We start from the raw sequence: 23,276 nt of genomic DNA, 5'->3' as shown, positions 1-23,276 counted from the left end.
CAGAAGAAACTTGCCCTGTTGTTCCAATTTTGATCAATTTACCATGCAAATTCTTTGCTGATCATACTTTATGACGTTTTCATTTGCAGTAATAAACTTTATCACTGGCAATTCCTTAATTCTGATATTATAGTACGACTTTTAGTGTCGCAGATAGTATATCATAACGTTACTTTGACCTCTCCAATAATTGTGGTAAGGTGAAGTGACTTTGAGCTCACATTGCGTCTAGTACGGCCAGACCAAATTCTGACCGTGACCCCACCCAGCGTTCCGTCCCTTCTTCACTGATATCTGGTGTGAGTCGGCTTTTAGCCTGTACTTGTTGTTCCGCAGGTGCTCGCCGTGGTGGTCCTGGGCGCGGCAGCCGCCGCCTTTGCTACTGCAGTGCCCACCAATCCCAGCACCGGCAGTACCAGCCAGCTGCGCCAGCAACACCAGCCTAACGAGAGACGCGATATCGGAGTGGGGGATGTGAACTTCGGCAGTGAGAGCTTCAACCCCAACGTCAATGTAAATAACAAGCATTATCCTTCACCAGGTGCATCGAGCGACTCTGGAGTGGGTAGGGTGAACTTCGGCGTTGGCAGCTTCAACCCCAACGTCAATGTAAACAACACTGCCTACCCCCCTGTTCACGTACCCATCGGAACCTACCACCCTCTGCCCTGTAACAAGCAGCGAACTCCCGTCTGTCAATAAACTCAGCTATATCTAATGCCGTGACGTCGATCCCTGTGCTGTTGTTCCCTCTGCTTACAGTAGTAAGTTCACATATCCTTGTATAATATATTCCGGATTTACCTATCTGCAGGCATGTATGTATTTTGTGTGAATAAAATTGTGTATGGGCCTTTATAGTGAAAGAGTTTTCATTGAATTCGTGTTTAAGATGACAACCATTATTTTTATCGACTTTTTGCAGAACCACGTAATCTGATCTTAATAGAGGAGTAACACTCAATGCTCCAACAACACAGCCATGAAAAACCATCACCAGTCTTGCTTTGCACGACCAGACTGGGAAAGACGGCAAACACAATCAATGCGCTTGTATACTTGTATATAGTACTTACAGCCACATGTAGGTACATAAACAGGGAGAGAGACAGAGAGAAGAAAGGTAAGAGGTGCAAAAAGCAGAGAATGAAAGTTGCAGAACAAGAAAAGAATGGATAACGCAAAGCGAGAGAGAGGGAGGTAAGAAAGAAAGATAGACAGTGGAGCGGTCAAATGACAGCGCTGGCCAGAGTGAGAGAGAAAAATAGTGTGAGGTAGATTCACAGGGCTACATCGATATGGAACGAAAAACATGAAGAAACAGAAGGGAGAAGTGGTTAGTGGGAGGGTGGGAAATGGATCGAGAAGGAGAGTAACAAGTAGGAGGGAACAGAGACAGGGAGAAAAATACAAGGAGAATGTAAGGCATTGCGTCTTTGTACAGACATTCAAAGATCGTAAACTAAGAGACTGGTGGGCCAAGTTTATCCCTCCCACAGAAATCACCAAATTCACATGAGCGTCATCGTTTACTTGTAATCATCTCGATGTACATACCTTCCAATACACTGAATATTTCAGCACCTCGAGAAATACTTTGGAATTCAGTGCTATGTTTCATTTTAGGTTTTATATGGTAATAAAACAACTGCTCAGATATCAATGTCTTGTATTATGTGTGAATCGAACGATAGTGCGGTTTTAAGCTGACTATCCTTGGTAATATATTTAAAACAATAGCTTATCGTCATATACTACTGACGGCGGAGTTCCAGAGGTGGGGGGTGGGGGTGATCAATTGAATGGAAACTGAAAGCTATAAATTTATTTGCTGGGAAATCGCACCAGATTTTATCGCAAAATGTTAAGCACACACGTACAAGAAGCTATTAATCCAAAGATCAACTTATATCCTGTTTTTCTTTAAATCACTTAAAAAATTCAATATTATAACAGGAGCTGCAGAAAGCGATTTAACCTACGGTTACAAATATTTCTCTTTTTAGTCACAATATCATTAGCTAACCATTTTTAAATTCCTGATGAAAATTCAGAAACCAGGAATCAGAATACAATGCAGTTTATAGACCATCAACATTTGGCAACACTGCGCCGAAGGCGACTTATTGCATTTAGAAAAAAGTACACTTACAAATTTTTATTCAACTTACGTTCACAATATCGAAACAATTTATTTAACAAACACATAAGAACATTAAAGGAAAACGCAAGGATTGATGAACTAAAAGCTAATAATTTAATAGTAGTCTTTGTCATTCAATTATAATTGTGCAAGGGATCCGACTTGATGTTTATTAAATTTAAAATTCAACTAAATGGGTCGAGAACTGTTCAACATCTTCTTATACGTAAATGAAATATGTAGTCTATGTATTTTCGAGCTGAATTGGTCAAGAACTTTTCCTGATTTTTACTGATAACTTTTTCACATCCTTTGCCCGTCTTAACGTTCATTAGAGTACGGTGCACAAATCTGAAATGAATCAGTTAAGTACTTTTGGAGATTTTTGGAAACAATGATAAACAACAACTTGTGCTATATAGTAGTATGGGTTACTCATCAATGACGTACAATAGATAAAACATGAATCTGCACACACACAGAGGACACGTGACACACCAGTACAATGAGACAATTGACTTCATAACATTAGACGTGCTTCAAGCGGATTTAAAAAACTTAAAGATCTTATTAAGTGTGAGGGCACTCTGTGAATTGATATTTATTCAACGAATGCTGGCGATTTTATAAAGTCCTTGGTGACTGGAAGACCACAGAGGTATGCAATGTGACAGCTGAGAAACTAGGACTTAGAAACACTTCCACATTCAGTAGTGCAGTATGTAGTACCTAGCTCCATGTATATTTCATTCATCACTAAACACATAAGGGATGTTGCAATCAGAGATACAAGAAATCAATACAAGAATTCATTGAATTTCACCGCTGAAAGATCTCAGTTGACAGTTGGTTCTACTTAGCATCTGACCAATTAATTATTGGTCCACGACTTCCCACACGTTTCACACATAAAACAAATATAAAGTTAACGTTCCAAGTTAGTGAACCACACTTCACTGTGAAAGCACTCGCATACGAGCCGAATCCTGTTTCCCTAGGCATGGTACCAACTAGAAACACATAACGTGTCCGACCGGTGGCCCAAACAGAAGCCAAATATTATAAATAGTACTTCCAGCGGTGAACATACAAAGAAAACCAAGAACCACCAATCACAAATCACACGTCAATGCGAAAACACAGGCAAGCCATCGAAAATTACTGTCTGAAAACGAGATAGCAAATTAACTAGACGCACATGCTCTACTAAACCGACTGCGAAACCACGCAGAAGTCAGCTTGGCAGTACGTACAAGAGAAAGCAAACACTAACGACAACTCATTGCGTACAACAACTCTAGCCGAAGTGGGCAACCTTACCAACGGAGAACTACTCATTCCGCTTCTTACAAGCGAAACTCCCCATCTCAACCCCCTTCAAGTTTAGTGGTATGATGGCCCAGTGAACAGCACGTCACGAACTGAACACAGATCAAGCGTTAAAACAGGAAGAAGGTGTACTGAACTGTGAAAAGCAGCAAAACAGAAACATTGAACGGTCCAAGTACAGCCTGAAAAATGAGCTGTGTGTTGGGTAAGTGGTCACCGTGTTGGACTACCCAGTGGACCAGCCATGTTTCAAAACTTCCACGTGCCGTTAATGGATGTGAACTTTTTTCTTTCACAAGGTTATGAACTGTCCGACCGGTCATTGAAATGTTTGTTCTCTTTCTGTAGTTTGGCCGTTGTCATACTGTACATTTGTTATAGAAAAGGAGTCATGTGGTAGGCATACGTTACTGTCGCATGTAAATGTCATGACTAGTGAGAACAGGCGAGATACCTCATTGTCGTCTCACAGAAATGAAAACAACATATAAATGGATGTAACCTACGTTACAACAAAGGAATTCATGAGTCAAGACTTCCAAAACGGAACACAGTTTCAAAAACGTTGTAATATATATTTTGACAGAGCACGGAGAAGCTGACTGATTGTGAAAGAGTTACGTTCATTAGTTGCAGCTTATGTGATAAGCTATCACGTTTTCATCATTTCCTTGGGAGTTATCACAGGCACATTCATAAGAACACCCTTATCGGGCAAGAAGTGAGAAAATCTCACTCACATACCAGTCGTTCAAATTAGGTGCGCCCGTAAGAGATTCCTATCATATGGCATATGTGCTGTCACTAATGCCGTTTTTAAAACACCAGAATTGTTTTCCGTTGGAGGATTCGGTTGAGTTGTGAACTTGTCATGAAATGTTTACGGTTTCCATTCGAAAGCCACTTCCTTTCGGCTGCTAATGGGGTAGTTGTGCACAATCAACCGTCATTGTAGGTCTCCACCTTACACCTGCCTTTTGTAAACGGATCTTACACCACGACGCAGACACAAATTTGAATAAAGCGAAAAAAAAAAATTGGCACGAGAAAGGTTTTATCGCTACTCGCACGCTTGGGTCCCCTACACCGTAACCACTTAACCACGACTCCATCGCTGTTACAGGCTGCTCTACATTTGCACTTCTTCTCGTTTGACTGTTCACGTTCTCTATCTTGCATTTCTTTTCACAGTCCAGTACCCCTTCTTCCTGTTTCCATGCTTGATCTGTGTTCAAATTTTCTTGGGCTGTTCACTGGACCACCTTACCATTAAATTTGATGGGCGTGCGATGGGGAGTTTCCCTTGTTAGTACAACACTGAACAACGTACTCCACAATTCTGCTGTACAAGGCGGCGCCATGACATGCTGTCACATCTACTTAGGGTGAAACCGTTTGTTCAGTTTTCGAACTGTTTATCATCTACGCTTCTACTTGTTATAATCAATGAAAAACACGCTATGTCCAAAATTTCAGCTCAACCGAACAACTGCAAAGCGACCCTCATCGACCGCGAGCTTTTGAATTTTTACTGTGTGAATTGTGCTACGCAGTTTCTCATTATCATTATTATTAAGTAAAGTTTTGCTATTAAAGATACTTATTTGTAAAACTCCAGCTTTAATACTTTTGTCCACATCTTAACATATAATACATGCCATTATTTTATTACTAGTGAAACATTAGTAGTGTTAATAAAAATGGCTGTAATAGCTAGATGGGAGTGAAAGTGCATCTTCCTTTTACTGCTTTGGAGAATACTGCAGCCTAGCCCTAAACGCTTAAAACAAAACAAAAAAAGAGATAACTGCGGTACCGTCAGTGAAATTCGTGGTGATAGTTACATCCGATCGTCTGATTTTAAATTTTGTGCTGCACTGCCACGGAAAGTTGTTCCCCGTGCCCAAAGGTGTTAAAAAACAAAATCGATTGGCAGTATTGGCTCTGAGCACTAGGGGACTGAACTTCTAAGGTCATCAGTCACCTAGAACTTAGAACTAGATAAACCTAACTAACCTAAGAACATCACACACATCCATACCCGAGGTAGGATTCGAACCTGCGACCGTAGCGGTCGCGCGGGTACAAACAGTAGCGCTTAGAACCGCTCGGCCACTCCCACCGGCCATGGACTAGTTGTTGCTCTTCCCTGAAATCCTAACAGCTTCCGGAGGAGATGGAATCAACGCTTTTCACCAGGCCTCAGAAAGGTGGGGTGCGGGTGACTAAATTGAGGAACTTTGCAGTGATACAGCAGCAAGTGATACTGGATGAGTAAATTGTAGCACTACCAGTATTTAGCAATTGTTCACGTAAGACTTGTTACACCTCTCTCGTCATCATCACATTTCTGAATTGGTCTTGAGGACTTTTCTCATCTTACTGATGAAGACAATTTCCGGCCCATACACGATATTTTCAAGAACTGTAGAGTAATTTGGTCGAAAGTCGACAAAAAAATGGCATAACCTGTACCAATGAAGGACCTGATGACTTACGGTGTATTTGTCTCGGTTTTCTATAAAACCAAGTTCACTCGGGAAAACAACAGCTGGATAATCTCCCTTGACGGTATTTTGAAGACTGGGATACCATTTCGCATTCCAGAGCTGTACGTTATTCTAGGTGGATGGCTCAGGCCATATATACATTCGTTACATGTGTGTCAACATCAGTTTCTCTTATCTGCCATGTATAAGAACTCATTAACAAAGATATTTATTTTTCTTGGACACGTGGGCGTCAGTGCATCGTTTCAGTCAGTAGAAGCAATTAAGACATATTACCATAATTTCGCATCTGGGAGTAACTGATAAATTATAGCGATATTGATTCAGTAATCAGTAAGGTAGATGCAAAAAAACGCTAAAACCGCTTCTGGTACTTAGGTGCAGAAACTGTGGCCCTAGCTTTGTTGGATGGCAATGCTCCAAAGAAACTCAGGGCAGTTATAGCCACAGCTATCTTGGAAATATAAAAAAATGACTAAGATTAAGAAAAAAAGTCAAGTGGCAAGGAGCAATATACACAAAAGTTATCTTTCTTCTCTTACAAATATTGACTATCAACTTTTTTAACCCATGTCACAAAAATTTCTTCATAAAATTTTCGATCAAGACCAATTTTCTCTACAAAGGCCCTCCAACGAGAAAAGATGAGTCCCGTTAAAGAAATTAAAAAACTTAAGAAGATGCTTCTTATGAATAACATTTCAGTAATCGGTGCCGAACTCATTCAGGACTACACTAACATTCTCACAAAGGACGAAAGTGGAAAACGATTCGTTATAGACATTGTTGTTGGAGACCGTACATGATACCCAGTTACCAGTAAATCTCTAAGGAAGAAATAATATTCAGTGTTTATTCAATGAAACCATCTTCTGGTTCTACAGAAATGAATGTTGTAAAACGATTATTGTAAGTAAAAAGTGTTTCAGACTGAAAATGTGTGCATTATAGAATGTAAACTTGAAATTTCTTAAATTTTCTGTGTTGTTTTTGAGTTCCTTGAATGGCCTTTTGAGTCATATGAGGCAAAATGAATTAAAGCAACTGCTGGGTTTGCCTGAATGTGTGACTATTACATTAACTTTCAAAAATTTGCATTTAGTTAAAGGTCAGTAGTTTCTACATTCGTGACTTCAGGTCTTAGCAATTCAGGGAGGAAAATTCACTATCACAACCGCCAGAGAAGGACGATTCTGTCGGACAGTTTCCCTGTACTGCACGCCAAGAGTGAGAAGAGTCAGTATCCGACCCGCTACCAGTAGAAAGAGACGAAAACAGCCACCTGACAGCGACACTTTAGAGCTTGTATGGTGCTGTAGGTGGCGGGACTTTAAAATCTGGAACCTGCTACTGTCCAGTCTGTAGCGTAGAATAACACAGATCAGTTCCAAACTCGGAAGTCAGCACCAGTCTGCTCCACCTCTTCGACAAAGTTCTCATAACCTGTAGGACTAAACTTTCAGAGCAAGGATTAGTGTTACACAGATATACGTTCTCAAATCTCAGTACTTCAATATACCTCTAATTTTGTTACGATAATTTTTTCCTGGTCGAGAGAATGTGAGGTATTGTAAATCAACTTCACCAAGCTATAGCACATGTTTGAGTTTAAATTCACATTCCTTTGTGCTGTTATGAGGAGAGATCTGGTAATCAATGCTAATGATCATTAAATGTAGCTTAAATAGCTGTGACTCCTTGACACGTCCAATACATAGAAAATCTCATAGTAGAAACCGAACACATCCTTACACGTGAAGAACAACAAAATAATTGTGTAATAAACATAGGACTGACAAGAGAACTAGTAAAAGAAGAAATAAAATGCATAATAAAACAAACACAGCAGACACACAATAAGAACAACCAAACAGAAGCAGCTACTATGAAAAGGTTAAAACAAAAGTTAACAAACAACAACGTATTAATAACAAAAGCAGACAAGGGAAATGTAACAGTACTCATGGATAAAGAGCAATACATCACAAAAACCAAGGAATACATAAACACCAACGCTATACAGAAACTGAAGTCAGATCCAACTACACGATTCCAGGCAAATGTGAAACGAACACTGAAAAACATTGAACACACACTCACAGACAAACAGAAATACTACTTAACACAGAAAAACCCACAAGCACCAACACTCCGCAGCCAACCGAAAGTACGTAAAGACGGAATGCCAATGAGACCTGTTATCAACTTCAAGAAAGCCCCAACATACCGCATAGCCAAACACCTCCAAAAGTTAGTTACAAACCACTATAAAGTAGAAAACAACAGAACAGTGATAAACATATGAAACCTAATAGGAAGCATACAGATACCACACACAGCATCACTGATTTCATTCGATATAGAAAATATGTATACCTCCATCCCTATCACAGAAACAATAGAAATCATAGAACAAAATCTCTCATCCCACAGCAACCTCACCACAGACGCAATAAAAGAAATAACAGATATGCTCAGACTGACAACTGAACAAAACTACTTTCAGTTTGAGGAAGAATATTATCTACAAACTGATGGACTGCCCATGGGATCCCCAATATCAGGAACACTAGCAAACATTTTCATCAGTCACCTTGAAAATCAGATATTTGATAAGATAACCACAAAGGAAAGTTTCAAAATCATATATTCGTACAGATACGTGGATGACATTATTTGTCTGGTAGACGAGCCAAGTGAAAAAATAGATGAACTCCATTCAGAAATAAACAAAGCTCATAAGAACATAAAATTCACACTTGAAATGGAAAAAGAAAATCAAATAAATTTTCTTGACATTACAATTAAAAAAGAAAATGGAAAACATACATTTCACATCTTTAGAAAACCAACAGCCATGGACACAATAATACATTCCACATCCAACCACCCCCAAAGCCAGAAACTTGCAGCACTAAGACACATGTTACATAGATTAAACAGAATCCTACTCAGCAAGAGAAACTATGAACAAGAAATGAACACGATCATACAAATAGCTAAGAACAACGGGTATGACACACATGTGGTACACAGGCTCAATCAAAAAATAAAAACACAAATAAAAAACAAACACAACATTTCCACAATACAAAAGAACTCACAAGCTGAAAACTTACAAACACACTCAACAAACACACACAATGACAACACCACACAGAAAAGAACCAGATGGTACACCATGACCTACACACATAAACTAACACACAGAGTTGCAAACATCCTAAAGAGACAGGGCTTCAAAATAGCATATAAGCCTGGGCAAACCCTTCAATCACACCTAAGCCAGCCAGCTACCAAGAGGGACAAGTTCCAACAATCAGGAATATATAAACTTGAATGTCAAAGTTGTGATGCAGTATACATAGGCATGACATGCAGGAATTTTGAAACAAGATACAAAGAACATATCAGATGTTGGAAGTATGAAACAAACCATTCCACATTTGCAGAGCATTTAAAACACTACAACCATCATCCTACAAACATGGAACAAGAAATGAAAATAATGAGAATAAGCAACCATGACAAACATCTTATACAAATGCAAGAAAACTTCCACATCCAGAAAGCGATAGCAGAAAACAAACATGTGATAAATGAACAAACACACATCAGCACAGGTTCCCTACTACATTTAATAAAGGAAATGATAACATAAAATATATACATATATATATAACACCAAAATACAGACAGACACACACACACACAGCACAAAAAAAACACATATCACACTAAAACACACACACACACACACACACATACACAGGACAAAAAAAATAAATAACTAATTACAATAAAATTAAATGAAATTAAATTAATACCACACCAAACACACACACACACACACACACACACACACAAACGAATACACGGACAGACCACAGATACTTCAATAGTTACACTCATAAGTTTGGCAGTAATATTCAATCTTTGGCAAAAAACATTTGACAATCGGCAACAGAAACCAAAACATTGCATTAAAACAAGCGTTCAGTGCATAGTGCTGTGGAATGTGGAAAAAACAGCAAACTGGCGCTCATAGGAAGAAGAACAACACCAAAAATGCAACAGGAGCGTAATATGTAAGAAACTGTCTACGCAACCTGTAAGTACAGTTCAATACATTACTACTTAATTGGAAATACCAACCACTAGAACTGTTTATAACCTATAGGCACAGTGACAAAAATGTAAAGAAAATAGCTAACACATGTACATATTCCAGGCCACTGATGATGCCTTGCAGAAAAAAAAGGCGAAACGCGTATGGCACTAAAATTGTGTTTTATTCAGTTGCTGTCAGACAGTCCATAAGTGAAACTTATCAATATACCGTAGTATACTGCAGAAAGGCCAAAGTGATGGGTGTATTAGTATCTTCAATTCGCTCCTTGGATAGAACTCGCTTGGGTCTGAATGAATTACGTGTGTGTCTCTCATACTAACCGTTTTGTCGAACACTGTCTTCAAGTGCTGTATTTCGTTCGGCAGGCTTTCAGGATCAGATACCACAAGTGCTCCGTGAACTGACGTAAGTAATTAACTACAAGATTGTGCAGGATTATAGAAACTTGTGGCCGGCAGATAGAGATCTGTATGAGTTGGCCTGCTGTATATGCTGTGTCCCAAGGTTAAATCTGCTTCCCTTCGTACGAAAACATCAAGAAAGGATATAGTACCATCATTCTCCACTTCCATTGTGAAATTTATAATCGGGTGGAGCGAATTTAGATGCTGAAGAAACGTAGGTCGAGTGTCAAGTTCCTGCGGCTACTATGAGTTAACGAGAATTTCGTTCTAATATAAGTCTATGGCTAAAAGAGTCAGCCTTCAGGAATTGTGAAACGAACCCTGTCGTTCAAGACCATGCAGAGTGCAGATTCGCCAAGAGACGGGGAAATTTACAGGCATCTATTGTTCTGAATGAGGTCTAGGTGCTGCAGTGTGGGAGTGAGACAGACAAGAACCTATGTCATAGGGAAACCCCGTAGAAGCAATTTGTGGCCAAGGAGATGTAGCAGTGTTAAATATGGCGCACCTAAGATCAGCCATAAACGGAAACATTTATGAAAACAATTTAACTATGCAGTAATTCAGGGCATGAAGCCACAGTAATTTTAATCTAGTACCCTTCATATATTTTCATGGCGATCCCAATAAAACTGGAATATTGATGATATCTATAATAGTTTATAATTTACCGTTAAAGTGAAATCAACCAGTATCGTAAGAAAGACGTGAATGCTAAAATCTGAACGTTTTGGTCGATCTTAAAGATCCACATTTCATATAGAAGGGCATCATTGAAATGACAAATGTTGTAAATATCAACTCTGTAACTTTATTTGTCTAAAGGAATAGTTAATTTTAAATTATCAGTATTTTCAGTTAAGCATCAGATCTTCATTTCCTCCACATCAAACACAACGAACGATGACAGCATGACCCCTTATTGAATATTTCTTGTAAAATTTAGTGCATAATAGTTAATGTAAAATAATGTAGAATAAGCTGTAGCCAATCAGAAGGACGGCTTCAGGAAAGGGAACTGCCCTAGTCAGTTGAGCAACGGTGATCGGCACGGGGGTGACTCGGCCGGGGAAGGGCAGTGGGACAGTCCTGGTCTAGACTCCAAAGGGTACACTGCTGGTGGAGACGTGAAAGCGGACGGTCCGTGTTTAGGTAGCTAGGAAGTGAAACGACTTAGAGAATTTCGCGTTGTGTGTTAACCCGGGACTTAGTCTCTGAGCAGTGAGCAGCCGCGTGTCTGTTGTAAGCTCAAACTTTTCATGTTGCTAGCGAGTTAGAGTATTGGACTTGTATTTCGCGATGAGACTGTAACTGACGGAACTGTGTCAAATGGTTATGCACTCGAGTGTAATTGTAACTCTAGATACGACCACTTTCTCTATTACTTTGCTTTCTGAATGAACGTTATTCTAACCAAATCGTAACTGTGTGGCCATCATATTTTATGGGTCGTTAATTTAGTTGTCAATATTAGTTACCAATATTATTATTACTGTTATTAAATTTGTATTTCACAAACTTTCCATCAGCCAGACAATTTAACCAAAGGGTTGGTTAAAATGGCACTGAGCGCTATGGGATTTAACTGCTACGGTCATCAGTCCCCTAGAAATCAGAACTACTTAAACCTAAGTAACCTAAGGACATCACGCACATCCATGGCCGAGGCAGGATTCGAACCTGCGACCGTAGCGGTCGCGCAATTCCATACTGTTTCGCCTAGAACCGCTCGGCCACTGCGGCCGGCTTAACCAAAGGGTCACAAGTCTCTAATTTAGGGCGTGTAATGCGACACGTCCGGTTCAACCCCTAGACGAGTTTGGGCCAAGACATTTGGACGAAGAGGAACCGCATGTGAGCCTGAAAATCTATGGCATACTATCTCACACCACACCACAAAATTATCACCCATACATACATCGTACAGATGTGAACATTATTACTGTGCTGCGTCACCTCCATATTGACACACACATTATATAGTTCTTCTTTCTGCGATGCGGCAGTAGAGTGTATGGCGTCCTTCAGTTATACTGCTCAGATTTCGGCCTAAGCAACGAGTACCGGTAAGCGGAAACGCGGGAACTGACTCCGTACCGGGAAGCGGGGAAGGCGGAAAGTGAAGCACACAATGGCAACAACTGCACGCTTCCCCTCCAGCCCTTGAATTGTGGCAATGAATCAGCATTCTGAGGCCAGTACAAGCGGCCGAATGAGTATAAAAGAGCAGACGTCTCCAGAGGAAGGCACACACCGTGATCCAACACGTTCCTGGCCGACACACAATTTCAGCAAGCCAATATGAAAGCCGTAAGTATGCGACGGTTTGTTGTTACTAACCTTCAGCTGAAGGATTCCCTCTGTTTTCTTCTACGTATTTAGTCCTTCTGATCGCATTTCACCTTTTTTTTAAATTTATATACACATCATTTATCTGGGCATTCACAAAGTGTGGGTTTGCCGGCATTTGGGAGCTCCACCATTAGGCGCGTAATGGGGATTCCTAGGAACATAGCTGCCTAATAGGGGAAGGAAGCTAGTGTGTACATCATGTGCATACCGGGGGGAGTCATTCCGGATGCGGAAAGGCTGATTCCGGATGCCATGAAGAGTACAGGGAGCAGCCAACTGCAGGTGGTGGCTCGTTACCAATGACGTATGTCGCTTTGGATCGGAGGAGATTCTCTCTGGTTCTGGGCGGCTAGCGGAAATGGCAAGGACTGCCAGTCTTGCTTGCTAGATTAAGGCGGATCTCACCGATCTGCAGCATCGTCGATAGAACCGACTGTGGTCCTTCGGTGCAGAGCTGAGTGGAGGGTCTGAATCAGGCCCAGGCGGTTATGTGACCGTGTAGGCAGCAGATTCCTAGACTTGCGCCGTCGGGTGGTGGGTTTCCAGGTTCCGCTTAATAGGTCAGGAGTCCACTACACACAGGAAGCGGCTACATGGGTAGCGGGGACTTTATGGAAGGGACTGGGTGGTTGTTTAGGTTAGAGGGCCTCAGGGAACCACAGAAAGGGCGTCCATCTCAAAGTGGGCAGGTAAAAGACAATACGTTAGTTGTAGAAACGATCGGTATTGTAATTGTCAATCGTCGTAGCTGTGTTGGGAAAGAACCAGAGGTCCACGCCCTAATAGAAAGCACTGAAGTTCAAATAGTTATAGGTACAGAAAGCCTCGCTAAAGCCGGAAATTAATTCAGCAGAAATTTTTTTGTAACAATCTAACAGTGTACAGAAAGGATAGATTAAAAGCAATTTGTAGTGGAGTAATTATTGCTGTCAGAAGATGTTTTCCTTGTAATGACATAGTATGGGTGGAGGTTATACTTGACAATCGGAATAAACTATTAACTGGGTTGTTTTACCGACCCTCCGACTCAGAAGCTATAGTTGCTGAACAGTTCAGAGAAAACTTGAGTCTCATTTCAAATAGGTACACCACTCTTACAATTATAGTTGGAGGTGACTTTAATCTACCCTCGATATGCTGAAAAAATTAAACATTTAAAGCCGGCGGCAGGCATAAAACCTCATCCAAAATTGTACTGAATGCTTTCTCATAAAATTATTTTGAACAATTAGTTCATGAGCCCACTCGAAGCGAAAATGATTGCGAAAGCATATTTGACTTCTTAGCAACAAATAATCCTACACAAATAGTGGATATCGTGACGAATACAGGGATTAGCGAAAAATGCCAGTTGCTGCTAGGCTGAATACCGTAACTCCTACAACCATAAAAAAGAAACGCAAAGTATATCTATTTTAAAAAGATGATAATAATGGTCTTAACGCCTTATTAAGAGACAGTCTGACCATGTAAGCGTAGAAAAGTTGTGGAATGAATTCAAATAGATAGTATCGACAGTAATTGAGAGATATATATACCACATAAATTAATAAGTGATGGTACTGATTCCTCACGGTACACAAAGCGGGTCAGATCGCTGTAAGTTCGAAATATAGTGCGTACTTCAATGTGCCTCCCCCCATGAACCATGGACCTTGCCGTTGGTGGGGAGGCTTGCGTGCCTCAACGATACAGATAGCCGTACCGTAGGTGCAACCGCAACGGAGGGGTATCTGTTGAGAGGCCAGACAAACATTTGGTTCCTGAAGAGGGGCAGCAGCCTTTTCAGTAGTTGCAGGGGCAACGGTCTGGATGATCGACTGATCTGGCCTTGTAACACTAACCAAAACGGCCTTGCTGTTGTGGTACTGCGAACGGCTGAAAGCAAGGGGAAACTACAGCCGTAATGTTTCCCAAGGGCATGAAGCTTTACTCTATGGTTAAATGATGATGGCATCCTCTTGGGTAAAATATTCCGGTGGTAAAATAGTCCCCCATTCGATCCTCCGGGCGGGGACTACTCAAGAGGACGTTGTTATCAGGAGAAAGAAAACTGGCATTCCACGGATCGGAGCGTGGAATGTCAGATCCCTTAATCGGGCAGGTAGGTTAGAAAATTTAAAAAGCGAAATGGATACGTTAAAGTTAGATATAGTGGGAATTGGTGAAGTTCGGTGGCAGGAGGAGCAAGACTTCTGGTCGGGTGAAAACAGGGTTATAAGTACAAAATCAAATAGGGGTAATGCAGGAGTAGGTTTAATAATGAATAAAAAAATAGGAGTGCGGGTACGCTACTACAGACAGCATAGTGAACGTATTATAGTGGCCAAGATAGACACGAAGCCCATGCCTACTACAGTAGTACAAGTTTATATGCCAACTAGCTCTGCAGATGACGAAGAAATTGAAGAAATGTATGATGAGATTAAAGAAATTATACAGGTAGTGAAGGGAGGCGAAAATTTAATAGTCATGGGTGACTGGAATTCGACAGTAGGAAAAGGGAGAGAAGGAAACATAGTAGGTGAATATGGATTGGAGCTAAGAAATGAAAGAGGAAGCCGTCTGGTAAAATTTTGCACAGAGCATAACTTAATCATAGCTAACACTTAGTTCAAGAATCATAAAAGAAGGTTGTATACATGGAAGAATCCTGGAGATACTAAAAGGCATCAGATAGATTATATATTGGTAAGACTGAGATTTCGGAACTAGGTTTTAAATTGTAGGACATTTCCAGGGGCAGATGTGGACTCTGTCCTCAATCTATTGGTTATGACCTGTAGATTAAAACTGAAAAATTGCAAAAAGGTGGTAATTTAAGGAGATGGGACCTGGATAAACTGACTAGACCAGAGGTTGTACAGAGTTTCAGGGACAGCATAAGGGAACAATTGACAGTAATGGGGGAAAGAAATACAGTAGAAGAAGAATGGGTAGCTTTGAGGAATGAAATAGTGAAGGAAGCAGAGGACCAAGTAGGTAAAAACACGAGGGCTAGTACAAATCCTTGGGTAACAGAATAGATACTGAATTTAATTGTTGAAAGGAGAAAATACAAAAATGCAGTAAATGAAGCAGGCAAAAAGGAATACAAACATCTCAAAAAAGAAATCGACAGGAAGTGCGAAATGGCTAAGCAGGGATGGGTAGAGGACAAATGTAAGGATGTAGAGGCGCATATCACTAGGGGTAAGATAGATACAGCCCACAGGAAAATTAAAGAGACATTTGGAGAAAAGAGAGCCACTTGTATGAATATCAAGAGCTCAGATGGAAACCCAGTTCTAAGCAAAGAAGGGAAAGCAGAAAGGTGGAAGGAGTATAAAGAGGGTCTATACAAGATCGATGTACTTGAGGACAATATTATGGAAATGGAAGAGGATGTGGATGAAGATGAAATTGGAGATACGATACTGCGTGAAGAGTTTGACAGAGTACTGAAAGAACTGAGTCGAAACAAGGCCCCGGGAGTAGACAACATTCCATTAGAACTACTGACGGCCTTGGGAGAGCCAGTCCTGACAAAACTCTACCATCTGGTGAGCAAGATGTACGAGACAGGCGAAATACCCTCAGACTTCAAGAAGAATATAATAATTCTAATCCCAAAGAAAGCAGGTGTTGACAGATGTGAAAATTACCGAACTATCAGTTTAATAAGCCACAGCTGCAAAATACTAACGCGAATTATTTACAGACGAATGGGAAAACTGGTGAAGCCGACGTCGGGGAAGATCAGTTTGGATTCCTTTGAAATGTTGGAACACGTGAGGCAATACTGACCTTACGACTTATCTTAGAAGAAAGATTAAGGAAAGGCAAACCTACGTTTCTAGCATTTGTAGACTTAGAGAAAGCTTTTGACAATGTTGACTGGAATACTCTCTTTCTAATTCTAAAGGTGGCAGGGCTAAAATACAGGGAGCAAAGGCTACTTACAATTTGTACAGAAACCAGATGGCAGTTATAAGAGTCAAGGGGCATGAAAGGGAAGCAGTGGTTGGGAAGGGAGTGAGACAGGCTTGTAGCCTCTCCCCGATGTTATTCAATCTGTATATTGAGCAAGCAGCGAAGGAAACAAAAGAAAAATTCGGAGTAGGTATTAAAATCCAGGGAGAAGAAATAAAAACTTTGAGGTTCGCCGATGACATTGTAATTCTGTCAGAGACAGCAAAGGACTTGGAAGAGCAGTTGAACGGAATGGACAGTGTCTTGAAAGGAGGATATAAGATAAACATCAACAAAAGTAAAACGAGGATAATGGAATGTAGTCGAATTAAGTCGGGTGATGCTGAGGGAATTAGATTACGAAATGAGACACTTAAAGTAGTAAACGAGGTTTCCTATTTGGGGAGCAAAATAACTGATGAAGGTCGAAGTAGGGAGGATATAAAATGTAGACTGGCAATGGCAAGGATAGCGTTTCTGAAGAAGAGAAATTTGTTAACATCGAGTATAGATTTAAGTGTCAGGAAGTCATTTCTGAAAGTATTTGTATGGAGTGTACCCATGTATGGAAGTGAAACATGGACAATAAATAATTTGGACGAGAAGAGAATAGAAGCTTTCGAAATGTTGTGCTACAAAAGAATGTTGAAGAGTAGGTGGGTAGATCACGTAACTAATGAGGAGGTATTGAATAGAATTGGGGAGAAGAGATGTTTGTGGCACAACTTGACTAGATGAAGGGACCGGTTGTTAGGACATGTTCTGATGTTCTGAGGCATCAAGGGATCACAAATTTAGCATTGGAGGGCAGCGTGGAGGGTAAAAATCGTAGAGGGAGACCAAGAGATGGAAACAATAAGCAGATTCAGAAGGATGTAGGTTGCAGTAGGTATTGGGAGATGAAAGAACTTGCACAGGATAGATTAGCATGGAGAGCTGCATCAAACCAGACTCAGGACTGAAAACCACAACAACAACAACTTTAATGTGAGATGCTTTCAATAATTCCCACAACGAAACTCTGTCTCGAAATCTGGCAGAAAACCCAAAGAGATTCTGGTCATACATAAAGCACACCTGTGGCAAGACGCAATCAATAACATCACTGCGCGATAACAACCTTGAAGTCACCGACGCCAGTGCCACTAAAGCAGAGTTATTCAACACGATTTTACGAAACTCTTTCACCAAAAAATACTAAGTAAATATTCCTGAATTCCAGTGAAGAACATCTGCCATGGGGACGAACCACTGAAGACAGTTTTGCTCCAGTCAATGAGATTCAAGGTCGAAGATCTGTCTGGAGACGTTCCGGACAGCGGTGGAGTAGCAACTTGACTGTCGCCTGCTACGCGGGCCTAAAACCAGAGCTAATGGTGTGGCGTAGCATTCCTTTTGGTAGCAGGACCCCTTTGGGTGTCATCCGCAGCACCCTTAGAGCCCAACTTTACGTCCCCGATATCCTGCTCCTCTCTTTGTTAGCCCTCGAGGGCACCGAACCTGAGCTTACTTTTCAGCAAGATAATGCCCACCCGCACTCATAGAGAGTTTCTAATGCTTCTTTTCTTGCTTGCCAAACCAGACCTTCGCCAGGAAGGCCACAGATTTCATCCCCAGTTGTGAAAGTTACAAGTATTAAGGGTAGACCCTCCAACTGGCTTGAGGTTTTGACGACCTAACCCGCTAACTGGACAGAATTAGGGCACGATATCCTTTAGGAGGACATCCAAAAACTGTATCAATAAGTGCCAAGCCAGAGGTCGACCAAAGCGTAGTCGACTGCTCAACTTCTGTAGTTTTTTCTCTTGAAGCAATCATTTTTTTCTGAAATGGTAATCATTTGTTTGTCTCTACGTGTACATAACATTTTCCAATTTCCGCCTGATTTGGATAATAGCTTCGAGTTGATCCTTCTCTTTTTTCCATAGGGTGTACGAATTTAGGATAGACGGGGAAGTATGCGAAGATTTATTCATATTATTTACGAAAAATTCTGACAATGAGTATAAAAGCAAATACAAAATAAAACAGAAAAAGTTAAATAACGCAACCTAAGCAACAATAGACTCCTTGGGGTACATTCTCGGAGCACAGGCCACAACTGGTAAGAATTACTGTGCGTCTCACAGTTATAGTAAAATGGTTCAAGTGGCTCTGAGCACTATGGGACTTCACATCTTAGGTCATCAGTCCCCTAGAACTTAGAACTACTTAAACCTAACTAACCTAAGGACATCACACACATCCATGCCCGCAACAGGTTTCGAATCTGCGACCGTAACGGTCGCGCGGTTTGAGACTGAAGCGCTTAGAACCGCTCGGCCACTGCGGCTGGCGCAGTTATAATCGTCCGCAGTTCTAATCTGACAAAAACCTTAAGAAATTTGTGTATTTATTCTTATCGCTAATATCGGAACGGACCCAGTCTTCCTCCTAGAGATGGTGCAGTACTAGACAAGCAGCAGCAATTATCGCATTCCATCTGTGAAAGCAAGTGAATGGGACAGAACACCTAGCGCAATTCAGCGTTACTTTTGCCACATACTTTAAACGATTTGTGTTGCATACACACCTCATACAGATTGTGCAGATAAGATAGGCAGCAGTGAACAAGAATTACATCACTATATATAATTATAATACACCGTCTTTGAATGAAAATGAAAAGTACTAAATATGTAGTACATCTGCAGCTATACTGCGAAACCACCTTATCGTGTGTGACAGAAGGTTCTTTCTGAACCAGCCTCACTTCTGCCTTTCCCCCTTCCAGCCACATACACTTCGCTGGAAGAACGACTGTCGGTAGGCCTCCATGTGGAACTATAATAGAAGGCTATACAGTGATGTAGCAAGTCTCTCCTGCAGCGTCTGCCACTGGAGTTCGCTGGAATCTCCATGCGCTTATTAAATAAAACTGTAACGCAAAGTGGTGCCCTTTTTTTGATCTGCTTTTAGGAAAGACGCCTGAGACATTGCAGAGTACGAATTCTGTGACACCCTGTGCGTACTGTAATTACACTGAAGTGCAAAAGGAACTGGTATAGGCACGCGTATTCAAATACAGATATATGTTAACAGCCAGAATACGGCGCTACGGTCGGCAACGCCTATATAAGACATCAAGTGTCTGGCGCAGTTGTTAGATCGGTTACTGCTGCTACAATGGCGGTTTATTGAGATTTGAGCAAGTCTGAGCGTGGTGTTATAATCGGCGCACGGGTGTTGGGGCAGAGCATCTCCGAGGTAGCGATAAACTGGGGATTTGCCGGTACGACCATTTCACTAGTGCACCGCGAATATCAGGAAACCGGTAAAACATCAAATCACCGACATAGCTGCGGCCGGAAAAACACTCTGCAAGCACAGGGCCAATGACGACTGAAGAGAATCGCTCAACGTGACTGAAGGGCAACCCTTCCGCAAATTGCTGCAGATTTGAATGCTGGTGGGCCATCAATAAGTGTCAGCGCGCGAACCATTCAACGGAGCATCTCCGATTAGGGCATTCGGAGCCGAAAGCCCACTCGTGTACCTTTGATGACCGCACGACAGAGAGCTGTACGCATCGCCTAGGCCAATCTACACCTCCGTTCGACTGTTGATGACTGGGAACATATTGCCTGGTTGGACGAGTCTCGTTTCAGATTGTATCGTGCTGATGAATTAATACTTCTGTGAAGACAACCTCATGAATCCGTCGAACCTGCATGTCAGCAGGGACCTGTTAAAGCTGGTGGAGTGTCTATAATGGTGTGGGGCTTGTGCAGTTGGAGTGATATGGGATCCTTGACACGTCTAGATACAACACTGACATGTGACACGTAAGTAAGCATCCTGCCTGACCACCTGCAACCATTCAAGTCCACTGTGCGTTCCGACGGACTTGGCCAATTCCAGCAGGCCAATGCGACACCTCACATGTCCAGAACTACTACAGATTGGCTCGAGGGACACTCCTCTGAGTTGAAACACCTCGGTTGTCAACCAGACTCCCCAGACACGAACATATTTTTGTTGCCTTGCAACGTGCTGTTCAGAAGAGATCTACAACCCCTCGTTGTCTTATGGATTTACAGACACCCCTGCAGAATTTATGGTGTCGGTTCCCTCCAGCGTTACTTCAGACGTTAGTCCAGTCCATGCCACGTCGTATTGTTGCCCTTTTGTGTGCTCGCGGGGGCTCTACGCGATATTAGATAGATATACCAGTTTCTTTGGCTCTCCGAGTATATTTCTGAAACGCAAAACGTGGTTAGAAGAAAGTGACATTAGTACGGTGTCCCAGAACGTCCAAAAATTACTGTGATATGCTTTTATTCTCAGAGATTTAGATTCGGTCATGAGACTGAATTCAGGTCACAGGTCTTCACTACATCAAGTTAAAGGAATATGTTTCTTGGGGTCGCTAAAGTAACTGTTTTTAATTCGAAGTTTTACATATAAACACTCGCAACATATGGTGCAAATGAAAACGTTTAAATAGGTGTCTTTTACTTTATATGGTGTTAATCCTTGATTTAAAGATGATCTCTTCACTTAAACGGATTGCTGGAGAATATACACTCATTAGAAAAGCCATTGATGGTTGCATTATGCATTTCTTTAAATGCATTGTAGCTTAGAGATATTGTTCATGAGAAAAAACCAGACACAGTTAGAATTTTCCCTGAGTTGTATTCCTACATGGTGGAAGGCTATGTAAACGTAGATTCACACTTGATGTAATGCTCTCGTAGGGAACGATAGGACAGTAATATCCACTATGCATTTCAAATGAAAGGATTCACTGAGGCAGTCAATAGAACAGTACCAGGCCGACGGGACCTTAGAGCCAAGATGTCTCGGGAAGAGAGCTTTGGCATTGCCGTCATCGTCTTTTAAAATTGTAAATTACCTTACTTTATCTGCACTCTCTCAACTCAACAGCTGTGAACTTTTCGTTTTTGTACCTTCTTAGACTGTATTCGATTCTCTTGCTTTGCTTTTTGTGATACGCACAGAAGGCCCATGAAAGCTTCGATATTTTTTTCTATTGAGTGTTCTTGCACAAGGGACGCCACATAGCTGAGAGTGAAAACTAATTTATGTTTTGCTACTCTTGGGCAGAATATGCATTGTCTACAAATAAGGACGTAAATGAATGAACCAATTTCCATGAAATAACTTTTTCAACTGTGGAAAATTTTGTCTCTCTTGAAGGAGAATATTACGTTTGTATTTGATGTTATTTGTTATTTAGAAATAAGTAACTAAATACAACGAATAGCACTATATATATATATATATATATATATATATATATATATATATATTTTCTCTGGCAAGTAAAGTCATCGTTTCGAAATGTTCAGAAGAAACTTGCCCTGTTGTTCCAATTTTGATCTATTTACCACGCAAATTCTTTGCTGATCATACTTTATGACGTTTTCATTTGCAGTAATAAACTTTATCACTGGCAATTCCTTAATTCTGATATTATAGTACGACTTTTAGTGTCGCAGATAGTATATCATAACGTTACTTTGACCTCTCCAATAATTGTGGTAAGGTGAAGTGACTTTGAACTCACATTGCGTCTAGTATGGCCAGACCAAATTCTGACCGTGACCCCACCTAGCGTTCCGTCCCTTCTTCACTGATATCTGGTGTGAGTCGGCTTTAAGCCTTTACCTGTTGTTCCGCAGGTGCTCGCCGTGGTGGTCCTGGGCGCAGCAGCCGCCGGCTTTGCTACTGCAGTGCCCACCAATCCCAGCACCGGCAGTACCGGCCAGCAGCGCCAGCAACATCAGCCTAACGAGAGACGCGATATCGGAGTGGGGGATGTGAACTTCGGCGATAAGAGCTTCAACCCCAACGTCAATGTAAATAACAAGCATTATCCTTCACCAGGTGCATCGAGCGACTCTGGAGTGGGTAGGGTGAACTTCGGCGTTGGCAGCTTCAACCCCAACGTCAATATAAACAACACTGCCTACCCCCCTGTTCACGTACCCATCGGAACCTACCACCCCCTGCCCTGTAACAAGCAGCGAACTCCCGTCTGTCAATAAACTCAGCTATATCTAATGCCGTGACGTCGACCCCAGTGCTGTTGTTCCCTCTGCTTACAGTAGTAAGTTCAAATATCCTTTTATAATATATTCTGGATTAACCTATCTGCAGGCATGTATGTACTTTGTGTGAATAAAATTGTGTTTGTGCCTTTATAGTGAAAGAGTTTTCATTGAATTCGTGTTTAAGGTGACATCCATTATTTTTCTCGACTTTTTGCAGAACCACGTAATCTGATCTTAATAGAGGGGTAACACTCAATGCTCCAACAACACAGCCATGAAAAACCATCACCAGTCTTGCTTTGCACGACCAGACTGGGAAAGACGGCAAACACAATCAATGCGCTTGTATACTTGTATATAGTACTCACAGCCACATGTAGGTACATAAACAGGGAG

At 41.3% G+C, this 23,276-nt stretch overlaps 1 protein-coding gene across 3 annotated transcripts in view; it reads left to right on the top strand.

Annotated features, from left to right (window-relative positions):
* Nucleotides 1-23,032, top strand: part of LOC124711866 — a 32,454-nt gene extending 9,422 nt beyond the window's left edge. Inside the window, exons 1-2 of one of the 3 annotated variants that reach the window (XM_047242104.1) lie at nucleotides 12,758-12,828; nucleotides 22,509-23,032. In XM_047242104.1, the coding sequence (XP_047098060.1) occupies nucleotides 12,820-12,828; nucleotides 22,509-22,874 (375 nt within the window). In that variant the 5' untranslated portion in view covers nucleotides 12,758-12,819 and the 3' untranslated portion in view covers nucleotides 22,875-23,032. Of the gene's footprint in view, nucleotides 1-336; nucleotides 820-12,757; nucleotides 12,829-22,508 lie in introns of those variants that run through there. The other 2 variants (XM_047242105.1, XM_047242103.1) reach the window with 2 other exon arrangements.
* Nucleotides 23,033-23,276: the final 244 nt, after the last annotated feature.

Source organism: Schistocerca piceifrons, chromosome 8, assembly GCF_021461385.2.
Source record: "Schistocerca piceifrons isolate TAMUIC-IGC-003096 chromosome 8, iqSchPice1.1, whole genome shotgun sequence".
NCBI lineage: Eukaryota > Metazoa > Arthropoda > Insecta > Orthoptera > Acrididae > Schistocerca > Schistocerca piceifrons.
The sequence above is the reverse complement of the archived record's forward strand: the minus strand, read 5'-3'. Positions and strand labels throughout refer to the sequence as shown.